The sequence below is a fragment of the Halichoerus grypus genome, chromosome 9, assembly GCF_964656455.1.
Source record: "Halichoerus grypus chromosome 9, mHalGry1.hap1.1, whole genome shotgun sequence".
In the NCBI taxonomy this organism is placed as follows: Eukaryota; Metazoa; Chordata; class Mammalia; order Carnivora; family Phocidae; genus Halichoerus; species Halichoerus grypus.
In genome coordinates, this window is record NC_135720.1 from 37,910,564 (window position 1) to 37,923,160 (window position 12,597).

At 36.5% G+C, this 12,597-nt stretch overlaps 1 protein-coding gene across 5 annotated transcripts in view; it reads right to left on the reverse strand.

The window, feature by feature from the left end:
• RNF217 (ring finger protein 217) overlaps nt 1-12,597 on the reverse strand; it is a 139,910-nt gene that overhangs the window by 33,400 nt on the left and 93,913 nt on the right. For 4 of the 5 annotated variants that reach the window (XR_004922346.2, XM_036108599.2, XM_036108596.2 and 1 more), the window contains exon 3: nt 4,911-5,075. Coding sequence is in view for 4 of the 5 variants with exons in the window: in XM_036108599.2 (XP_035964492.1) it covers nt 4,911-5,075 (165 nt within the window). In the remaining variant the exon portion in view is untranslated. Of the gene's footprint in view, nt 1-3,349; nt 3,507-4,910; nt 5,076-12,597 lie in introns of those variants that run through there. The other variant, XM_036108601.2, reaches the window with a different exon arrangement.

Sequence of the window (12,597 nt, forward strand, 5' to 3'; positions counted from 1 at the left end):
AAACTGATGTCCCCTGCTTGCTTTAAATTTAAACTAAAAATTATCATAAACCAGACTTAGTTTTGTAGTAACTATGTTCAAGAAAGACATTTTAAAATTAACATATATTTTCTGTAGGCTAAGAATTTATATAAGACAGAAAACATGTTTTTAAGATAAAAAATAGGGCGCCTGGGTGGCTCAGTTGGTTAAGCGATTGCCCTCGGCTCAGGTCATGATCCTGGAGTCCCGGGATCGAGTCCCACGTTGGGCTCCCTGCTCAGCAGGGAGTCTGCTTCTCCCTCTGACCCTCCTCCCTCTCATGCTCTCTGTCTCTCGTTCTCTCTCTCGCAAATAAATAAAATCTTAAAAAAAAAAAATTTAAGATAAAATATAGCACTGGGCTGCCTTGGTGGCTCAGTAGGTTGTGTTTGATTCCTGATTTTGGCTCAGGTCATGGTCTCAGGGCTGTGAGATTCAGCCCTGGTCGGACTCCCCACTCTGTGGGGAGTCTGCTTGACTTCCCTCTCCCTCTGCGCCTCCTCCTGCCGTGGCGCACATGCATATGCATACTCGCACACACACTCTCTCTCTAAAATAAATAAATAAATATTTTTTTAAAAAGGTAAAAAGTAGTGTCTCATAAGTGGAGAATAGTATGAATTAAGAAGCAATGAGAGTTAAATAAAAATGGCTAGGTAAAGTTAATCTTACTATGCTGCTATTAATTTTTTATAAAAATGTCTTATAAATAAATAACTTCCAGAAACATTTCTATATTTTTACCTTACTATAAAAAAAAAATCCCACTATGAATAAGCATCTTAATCACTTGTGGAAGAAAAATATTTCAATACTAATTCTGGTCATCTGCCAAAACTCAACTATAAATAATAATTTTGACTTCTCAGCATAAGTCAAATCTCTTCATAATATTATACCATATATTAAACTGGTCTTTCCACTTGAGCAAATGATAAAAACTCATTATGGGAGACATTTATAAGCGAAGTTTTTTATTTGGAATGCTAACTAAAATAATGAATTTATAGGTTATCAAAATGTGTTTGGATGGATATCTTTTACAAAAGCCAATCATTTAACACTCACCAATATAATCACAGAATTGCCTTGAAAAATTAGCAGCAGCAAGATTAGGGAGTTTAGAAGAGAGACTTTTTTTTATGTTTCAAATTTTTATTTAAATTCTAGTTAGTTAACATATAGTGTAATATTAGTTTCAGGAGTAGAATTTAGTGATTCATCACTTACACACAACACCCAATGATCACAAGGGCCCTCCTTACTACTACAGCCCATCCCCTCCATCTACCTCTCCTCCATCACCCCTCAGTTTATTCTCTATAGTTAGTCTGTTTTATAGTTTGCCTCCCTCTCTCTTTTTTTTCTTTCCCCTATGTTCATCTGTTTTGTTTCTTAAATTCTATATATGGAGTGAAATCATACAGTATTTGTCTTAGACAGACTTTTATATATATTAATTTAACATATGGTTAGAGAAAAATGACAAATCAATGGGTAGGAGGAGAATTATTTAATAAACAATTAGGTTAGATTGTCTTAATTTGGAAAAAATTAGAATAGGTATTCAATGCATAGTAAACATCAAAATAAGTTATGGTTAGATTAAAGAGTTAAAATTATTTAGAAATCAAATAGTTAAAAGAAAGGGAAGAAAATGAGCTGTTTTATCAAACTTCTGGTTGACAGATAACTTTCTAAGCTTAGGAACAAAATATTTACAAAGTGTATGTAAATATATAAAATATGTGTATAAGTATGATACGTGTTTGTGTATCCACCCAAAAAGAATGATATTTGGTCAAACTAAAAATTTTTAAAATACACACAGTAAAAAAAAAAAAAAAAAAAAAAGTTAAAAAAGAAAAACGAAAACAAAAACCCAAACTATCATTGATATAAAAAGAAAGTAACAGAAGATAGGAGAGAAAAATGCCAGAAAAGAAGTTAATACTTTCAAACAAAGAGTTCATATAATCTGATACAAAAAAAATATGCCCTGACCTGATCCATACAAATGGGCAAAGAATATGCACAGAAAACTCAAAAGGGGCATTACAAACTAAAAAGTACATGAATTTATATTTGATGTAAAAGCAAACAAGGAGATTCAAAATATAAGAACAAAATATTTTTAAACTACTAAAATAGCATTTTAAAAATACTTGAAATGGTAATCAGAAATGCTTACATAGAAACATGTCTTCAAGTTTTTCTGGTGGTATTATAAACTGTTTCAATCTTTTAGAAAGTAAATTGGTACCAAATACTAAAAACATTGATATCCTTTAACCCAATGATTCTATCTTTAGAAATATAAGCTTTAAAAGATCCAAAATCGGGAAAAAAAAGATATATTCAAGATGAACACCATCAATTCATTATGTAGAATATATATATTTTTTTATTTATAAATTTTATTTTAATTTATTTTTAGAATCAAAAAGAAATCATTTAATGTACATATTTTCACTTCTGTTAGTTCAACACTGATTTCTACTATACATGCATAGCCATTTAGTTTAACTTGCTTCATATTTATTTATTTTCCAACATGTTATATTTATAAATTTTAAAGGATTATTTATGAAACCAAAGCCTTGGAGTATAAGACAAACATTAAGTCATTGAGGAATATCTCCTCATGGATTTCTGTTATAAGAATAGAAATGTTTCATGGGAGAAAGTAATTTTAAGGTCCAACAACAGCAACAACAAAAACAACAACAAAATCACAGTTAAGAAAATGCAAAGATATAAAGTCGTATGCATAAAAGAAAAGGAAAACTGAACCATTTATATCCAAAACAAGCCCTAAAATATGACTTAAATTGACATAAATTATATGGGACCTGAATCTCACCAGAAGGTAGATTCTCTGTTACACACCAGTCATGTAAATGGATTCCATGGTTCCTTGGCTCCTTTCTTTTCAGCTATTTAAAAGTGAATTCCTTTTCAAGCCCCAACATTTTAGCAATTACTTCAAAAAGCAACCAACATGTATGCTTTCTCTTAACTGTTTATCTGTATTTGTTAAAACTGTGGGAAGTTGTTAGTGCATTCAGAAAACTCCTTACAGTTGGCTGCTTTTTCTTTCTATATATCAGAATCCGTTTAATGTTGGATTGAAGGATTACAGTAACCCCTGTATGTTTTTATGTATTACCTCCATTCATTCAGAATTTCCCCAATGTATAATGCTGCATTGCTCATTCAGCATACAGTCTTGGAGCCAGGCTAACTGGTAATTGTTTTCACAGCTTTCCAGAGAAATATAAAGTATACTTTCAAATAAAGTGCTAAATGGAATGACTTAACAGCACTCCTAAATTCCTACTGGTCTTTATTTAGTTGAAACTGAGTAGCAGCTTTGAATAAACTGGAAAGGCAAGAGCAAGGGGAAAAGGCCTCATTTTCTCATTGTTCTTCAATGGATGAAAAATAAATGTACTGAGCAATTGATGCAGTGATCTGGAACAACCCTGAAATCAAAAGGATAATTGTGGATGAATTTGCCTTCCACAGGGAAAACAAAGAAAGCTTTAGCTCAAAGTTCTTTAGACATCGCTTTTAAGAGAACCAGGTCATCAAAACTATTTCACAATTTTTTTCAAACGCTAAGAATGCAACATGTTATTTCAGGCAATACTTTTACTTACTATATGTATAAACTTGTATGTGAACCTAATACAGTGAATCTGTGCATTATATTTATGCTCATTAATAAGCTTCAGAATATACTTTACGACTTCAAGTTGGACTTACAAGGATTGATTTTTAACCATTTTCTGAGAACTGAAATTTTATTTATCTGGTGCTAAGTCTCCAGGAAGGAATTGCAGAATGATTTCTAAAGATTAATTTGGCAAAAAATGGAAAACATATATGGTAGGGTGTACATATGCATATACACACATATAGTTTTCTAAAGTGAGCTTTGAGAAAAAAAAAACTCCAAATTTCAACAGATCTCTATCCTGTAAGTATCAAATCCATAGTTTTCTGGCTGGATTTACTTGCTGATTTCTCTGTAGGTGAGTCTTCGCTGGCTGTTTGCATGGTTGACTTTCAACATCTAAATTTTAGCTCAAATGCCTGTTAACTCTTGATTTCCTGCATGATAATCAAGAGAAAAATGAAAAATGGGATTCATAAAATCCCCAAGTCCTGACTTCAACTATTAGCTTCTACGATTTACAAAAAGCAAATGATCAGCTTATTGTAATCCTAAAGTGATAAGCAATGAAAGAGGGAAAGAAAAGCAAAGGATTGCAAGGATTCAGAGCCTGCCTAATTGAGAAGTGATTATAGTGCATGTGGCACTAGAAATAATACTTTTATATCATTTCCATGCTGGATTTTCCCTGTACACACATCCCCATTTTTAAATGGAAAATAAAAACTCTGAAGTTTAAAATCAGTAATTATATGTAGCCTTCTTATATTTTGAAGTATAATGCAAATAAGAAGAATATACATTGTTTATACATAAAATCTTCCATTTAGTTAGGTAATATAATTACTCTTCTAAAATGAAGCAGCAAATATTCTTTTTCTCCACATCTGCATTAAGAAAGTCATGCATGTTGGGGTGCCTGGGTGGCTTAGTCGGTTAAGCGACCGACTCTTGATTTCGGCTCAGGTCATGATCTCGGGGTCATGAGATCAAGCCCCAGACCAGGCTCCACGTTCAGCCGTCAGTCTGCTTGAGATTCTCTCTCCCTCTCCCTGTGTCCCTCCCCCAACTTGCACACATGCTCTCTCTCTCTCAAATAAATTAAAAAAAGAAAGTTATGCACGTAATTCATTTTAATTTTGTAAGTATTACTGTTCAATGATATCCAGTTGCAACGTTTCTTGTCTTTCGTAAAGGTTAGTTATCTCACCTTGCACTTTGGACACTTCTGGGCATTTCTCTGTCCATGCTCAATTTCGCTGGCCCAGTGACGCAACAATTTGTCCCCTTTTTTGTACTCCTTGCAGTTAACACCTTCATGCCAAGGAGAGTGGCACTTAAAACACCAGACGAATTGGCAAGTGGGGCACTGGATCTGTATAAGGAAAAGTAATATTAAGCACTAGTAGACTTACTGAGAGTATTTAAAAGGATAAGAACGATGATGCTTGAGGAAATTAGCTAAAAGGCTGTAATTTGTCCAGATTTAAAATATTGCTCCCTCTACAAGATTAAGCTACAAGAAGATGTGACTCTTATATTATTAAAGGAGGAAAGATATGGATGGTATGGATGATAAAGGCCGTTTGTACACTATACTGGAATGAAACACTGGGCCATTCTGGAAATCATTTTGGCCTTATGAAAATCTTCTAGATTGAAGCACAGAGTAAAACCTGAAGGTTCACAATGCCCCTAATCTACACATTCAGACTGCTGCCCTTAAATTCAGCTTTCCCTTGAACCAATTTCCGAGGCATTTCAATTGCTCTTCTTACCAATGGCTTCATTCACTTTTATAAAATCAAAGCCTCATAGATGCTCCATCAAATGAAAAACACACTGGCAAATAAACTATATACCAGCATTTACTAGGAAGTACCATTTTAAATAAAGGATATGCTTCATTTGCTATTAACCTAAGGGAAGTTAATTATAAAATCAATACAAAAGATCCTATTATACATATATTCGTATGGTGAGCCTGTGGCCTGTACCTAGGAAACCATCAAAAAGACGTCTTCATATTTTCACTATGTGAGAGTGTGTGTTTACATTCATTGAAATATCTGTCTTCCACTTGACATGGAAGACATTTTATCTGACTTTCTTTATTTTGAATGACAGTGAAGTATCCCATTCTCATACAGGATTTCTGGTCTTCACTCTCTAAGAACATATGGGCATAATTTGACTTTCTCGGCCCTGTTTGATTAAAGCGAATGAATAAAATGTCTCACTATGAACAACACTGATAAGTACTCTTCTCTGTGCTCCTGTATGTTATTTCACGCAGCATGAATGAATTTACTGACTACACTTTGAAGATTAGTTAGAATTTCTTTTGGTAAACTGTTGACAATATCACTACTTACTTTTTCAGAAAACCCTTTTTTGACAACAAAGTTTCCAATATACAGGTTAACCAAGGAGCAATTATAATCACAGCTCTTATGTTTACCACTCAAAGCAGGGCAGTTCTCACTAACATCCAAGAATAAGTAATGTTCTTCCTATGTAAATATGAAGTAACAAAAGTACTTTTGCTTTTAATTTATATCAAAACAAAATAGTATTTTGTCATAAAATTTTAGACATCATGCCTATTTATTTATTGAAATTCTGTCATCTGCAATAGTTAGACTGCTGCATGACATGCAGTATTTATTTTTACCCACAAAATAATGCTACAAAGTAGGTACAATCACAAGTTTACAGATAAGAAAACTAAGACTCACAGAGGTTAAATAACTTGCCCAAAGTGACACAGCAAGCTTGTGTTAAGAAGCAATTTAAACATAAGTTTGTCTGGCTCCAAAGCCATCATTCTTTTCACTTTGCCAAACCCGCCCTCACACTAAAGAGTATTCTTTCTTTGGCAATTGAAAACCAAAATGTAGAAGTCAAAGGTCATGTGGTTAAGCTACTCAGTAAATCAGAATTCTATATGACTACCAACATACGGTGAATTTTGAAAACCCTTTACAAAATTTTACTTACATAAACTAGGAGACTCTTGGGTAAAAAAAAAAAAAAAAAGAGGCATGTTACTAGTTGGTCATTTAAAATCAACATTTTTGCCTTCTCTGGTCATTAAAGTTAAAATAAGTTATTTTAAAGTAAGAACAATGAGTTGAAGTGGGTAAACTCCAGATAATAAAAGAATATAAAATGACCATTCCCCCATGTCCTCAAACAATGAGTAATAAATGTAAATGCCACATGGGGCCTCTGTGAATGTAATTTTCGGATGTAATGAGTGAAATGGGGAAGAAGTCAGAAAGACTTGCTTTTCCTCACGCACCTGCCATTATCTCAGAAGGGCTTGAATATTTAACTAAGTTCTTTTCTATTCAACATTATTAGTAGTTCTAAGTCACTGACCTCTAGCACTGTCAAATAAGAAAAAAAACCTCTTTGGTTTTCAATCAGTCAGATTGTATTTTTGAAGTGGATAGAAGAGTGAATGAAAGAGCACTTTGACACTGGGATTAACTGTGGGTACTGGACATCACAATGGTTTAAGGATCCTTGTGACCAAGTGCTAGACTATCACCCCTATGGATCCCTAAGGAAGACGTTAGAAATGTGTGATTGTCCTAACAGACCAGAATGATAAGGAATCTGATACTTAGGTGTCTATACCAGTGACTCTGGCTCCCAACTTTGTGCAATAAACAGCGAAGTCCCACAGCAGATCCTACTGCCAATCTTCACCAACAACCCGGACTCCGTGGCAAACTGTGAAAAAAGTTTTGCTGCAAGCTCTCACGTGAAGATGAATAATTTAAATTCAGACCCAACTGCTTACTGTCTCCCACTGAAAACATTAAAATAACTATTGCTTTGCTCTGGACTAAGATAATAAAAGGACTAATAGGCAACCCCAACAACCCTATTGTTCTGAATGGTCTAAATTCTAACTTTCTGGTCTGAAGATGCCTTATTCCATTGTGGCCTTAACCATATTCAAAATTGGCCTTATATAAAAACACATACGGGCATCAATGCTGCACCTTCCTCCACTCCTTTTTCAATACTTATTCCTTCACATGAAACGCCATCTCACAACCACAGACCTCCCACACAGATTGCCCGCCTTCTGAGTAATTAGAGTCACACAGAGGTCACTGTGTTCTGTGCTTGTTACTCAAAGTGTGCTCCGAGGAGCACCAACATTGGCATCACCTGGGAGTTCGCTGGAAACAAAAAAAATCATGTCACAGCCCACACCTCCTGAATCAGACTCTGCATTCTCACAAGGTCTCCTGGTGATTCATATGCATGCTAAAGTTTGAGAAGGTCTGCTCTTTACCATGTGACCCCGTCTCCCCGGCCACAGCTGATTCCACCAGGGAGGAGGCACTAAGCAAAAGCATGTCTCCTCTGGCTGGCAAGCAGCCTACGTGGTGGCTGGCATGAGCTTTGTGCACTAGGGTGCTCATTGTTGAACAGAGATGAGGCAAGACAGATTTTCTTCTCTTGAGGCGTGAAATGGGGATACACGTACACTTTACCTTTGTTGTGGAGACAAAGACAAGAAAAGCTGAGTGACCATAGTGCAGATCACAAGAGAAGGGAACAACTGACATTCACATCTAGAGACACAAAAGAGGGGCTCTCATGCTACTAGAGCCAGTGACCAGTTCTCCGTGGGGCCTGCCTCGGTGGTGGCTGAGGCTGCTGTCCTGCCCTTCCTTCTTCCTGTGGAGACTCGCAGTAAAGCTCAGAAACTGAGGTAGCTTGAGAGAAAGTACATCTCTGCCTTTTGTAATTGGAGAAAGTCCAATTAACACAATCTGTCCATTGAAATCTTATCCCGATCAAATGCTACTTGCTTCGAGATGTCTTCCCTCTCTTCCCAAACAGATTCAGTATCTTAGAGAGCTCACATTCAACATGTAGATGTCTAATCTCTTTAACAGGCTACAAGCTCACTGAGTTACAAAAGCTGTCTCAGGTATCCCGTGTTTCCTGAGATAAGTAGCGCGGAACTTCTGGCTTATGGTAGGCCCTCAAAGTTACTTGTAAAATGAATTGTTTTGCACACAGCACGTACTACATATTGGCTAACACTAAATGAATTCCAAGAAAAACCAACATATCTAATTTATGACCAATGGCTGAGATGGTATCCTTACTTCTTAGATTACCAGATGATGTTTACTAAGTATTTTATCTACGTGACATTTTACTGAGCATCATTATCACGGTCAAAGTCTTCTACAAGAGACAGGGCTGCGAGTGTTTCAAGAATAAAGTTATCAGAGTTAAGAATCTTGATTAACTTGTCCCAGAATCCATGAAAGATTAAAAAAACCTTTGTATTACATTTTAAACTTCTGAATTCTTTTAGTTTTTCCAGAAATCTGGGCTACCGTGACACTCAGATGACAAGTTAAACCCACCGACTTGCCCTAAGCAAATGGTATTTTCTCTTGACAGTTCATGCCGAATAAAAAAATAACCCACAAAATAAAAACAGAGTTCCAAACCAAAGAGGATCCCAGAAATGTCTTTTTTTTGCCTAAATTCTATACACTCCTATAAACATAATTATTTTAAACAAATCAAGAAATCATTACTTATCAAACTTAAAATATCAGACAATATCTATGTTGAAATGCAGCATTGCAAATATGAGTTAACTCAGTCTTCCAAGAAGAATTTGCCTTATTAGAACTACAGGGTAAGACAGATATGCAATAATGAAACATATTCATCAATTCATTTGCCCATTCAACGAATATTTATTGAGCACCTCAAGTAGCAAGTACTGAGTGTACTGATTTTAGGCACATAAAAAAGAATGAAAATACTGATCCTCAAGGAACTTACTGAAGACAGGCAGATACAAACCCAGAGAGCTATGAAACCATGTAATTACCGGTAAAATAGAAGTTTGGACAAATGGGACAAATGGGAAAGGTGCTTTAGGGCAGAGTGGAAGGCTAATGTTCAGAGAGAAGGTGGCCTTGAAGGCTGAGTGGAATGTCATTGGGGCCAGTGATGGGGTAACACTTCCATGCCGAGGGCCCAGCCTAAGCTTCCACAGAGGCCTGAAAACACCTAGAGCACTGGGGAGATAGCAAGTGTTCTCGTGGGGCCCAAACTGAGATGTCATTTCAGCTGCTTCAGTCCTGAGCCTTGCTGAAGTGTCCAATTAACAGAGTTCACTTAGTCTTATATTTACATTCCTATACTCTTGATGTGTCTCTCAAAATACACTGTGGTCCAGAAACTTCTTACATGTAACATATAAAACTTATGGCTGTCAGACTAGGCTGGGTTCTGAGGAAATTGATCAATATATAAATAATAGGGAAATCTTGTGGTTGTAAAAAGTTCTGTAACAACTCAAGATGGCTTTCTTGAAGACAAGAAGATTGGGAAGAAGTATAGGGTATCATAGAAAGGAGAAGAAGTCGTCTTTGATGCATGGCTTCGAATACCTTCAAGGAAGCACTATCTGCTCCCTTATCAGATCAAATCCTAAAGCAAGAGTGGCAGTGGAGGGAGGTTCTCCACATGGGAAAACATAGGCTTGACTTCTTGCCTCAATTCTTAGTCCCTAAGATTAGTCCCTTAGTCCCCTCCTACTTGGGGATATCTCCCTGAATATAGTGCCAGTAACATGCAGGCTTATAAAGCACTGTTCCCTGAACATAGTCCAAATGTGGTCCAGTGACCTTTGCCTTAATTTCTCACAGCATAGCTGAAACTAAACCAGAAAATGAAAGGGAAACTTTCCTAAAGGTCGGGGATCAAATGAGGACAACAAACAAACAAACAAAAAACCCCCAAAACAGTTAACACACAAGATAACCTATATGGAGCTGTAGTGGTTATTCATATAAATAGCCTTACCGACATCCCTCATATTGGTTTCCAGGCTCCTTTTGTTTCATACCAATCTATTTTGCTTCTGCTGCCTGGAAACACCTTTAAGCATTTATAGACTCTTCCTTTAAACCTAGAAAGCAAGGCCCAGAGAACTATCTGTCTGAATTTATTGCTTATCTGAGGACCTATCTCTTCATAGATGAATATAAATGATACTGGAAGATTCTGCCCTGATTTGTGTAGTCCAAACTCACTAGCCAGAGCAGTATGGCATCATCCCATTCTCAACAAGACATCTCTTCTGAACACAACACAGTAAGGCTAACATCTCACAGAGATGACCCACCTTAAGTAGCAGAAGGGCCATCTAATTATATAGTGTACCTGAGGAAATGGGAGTATTGACTGTGACCAACAGGTGAAAGCAAGGGATAGAGCTCAGCCTGAAGATAACAATGAATTCTTTCAAAATGGAAGGGAATGATTCTCCGAGTAGAAAGTTTCTTAAAAATGGAAGTGTTTAATCAGTGTCTGAATGGCCACCTGCAGGTATTTTGTAGAGAGGACTTATGCACATGTAGACTGTTGCATTAGGTTCCCATACAGATCTGAGAGGGTAAATATGGCAAGGTAGGAATGCAGAGCATGGTACGTGAGAAATCCATTGCCCTAACATCTTCCAGACCATTTCCTAATGAGCACCAGACTTGGCTTACTTTTACCCACTCTTCAGCATGTCATCAGAGAGAAATGATTCTTGAGCTTGTCTCTTGTGCAGAAGACCCAAGGGATGATGTGGTGAAGCAAAAAACCCCAACAGTTTTCAATCCCATTGTAGGTCAATTTATGGTAGCTATGAGCCTTGATTATTACAATTATTGTAGTTTTTTTTTTAAACGTCAGATGTAGGTTAAGATACTAAACGAATTCTAGTATTTGGTCTTTGTTGTTAGAAGTTCAAGTAAAGACTCCATAAAATATTATGGCTAATTTATACATCAATAAAGGAAACAAAGAACAACTTTAGCAAAGCACCTCATTAGTAACTAGAGAGAAAATGCATCCTAATAAAATTTGGTAGATCTGCATCATAGCTGGGTATTACACATTTTTTCAAAGTTAGCATGTATAACACACCCTTTGTTTAAGCTGGCTTCTTTAAACCAGGCTAGACAACTTCATCTTTATCTCCTTCCCAAATCTATGCTAGCAATAATCATTTAAGAAGTGACACTTGTTTTCTACAGCCCCTAACATCAATGATGCATTAATGCCAAGAGAAAGTAGTGTGTGTCATAGGATGAACTGATCTTGCAGGGCTCATGCACAATCTGATTCTCAGTTTGTAAATATTGTCAACTTAAAGTGATGGTGTTGGGGGAAAAACCAAAGAGCAAAGCAGCATGCTAGCCACACTTTCATAGGAAACTGTTGAACATTTTCACACACAGGAAAAAATTCTCAAATTATCTTTACTAAAAGAAAGCTTAAGCATATTGATTGATTGATATAAATGAAAATTGTTTGCTGGAGGCACAACTGAAGATGTGCAGCTGGGATCTGAACAAAGGATTGGCAGGGTCCCCGAAGCAGAAATAGTGGGAAGCCACTGTCACTCTTAGGCCCAAGGAGACAAAGGGAGAAAGAGGTTTCTGCAACCCAGTGAGAATTAGAAATATGGGGGAGGGACCACCTAGTGGGAGGTAATCCTAGAGGGACATAGCTACTGCCAGAGCTTTGTACTGAATTAGGAAGGGAGTGAGGAGGTAATGTATCTACTGCTTTCTCCTTCTGCCCTCTTGTCTCCTGCCAATGGCAACAGTTGGCTGAACCCAAACAGGAATCGAGATGTAAGGGAGTCTGGAAAAGAAGTTCAAAGAGTCAACTTTCTAGAGTACAGGACAGGTCAGAGCGGGTTGAGTAATAGACACAGGAAGAGGGTAAATTGAGTATTACCAGAATTCCAGCCTTCCACTTAAGCACGTTTTAAAGTACATTAATTAAGAACAACACACCCGTTGATTTGATTATAAAGACCTTAGAAAAGTTCTTTT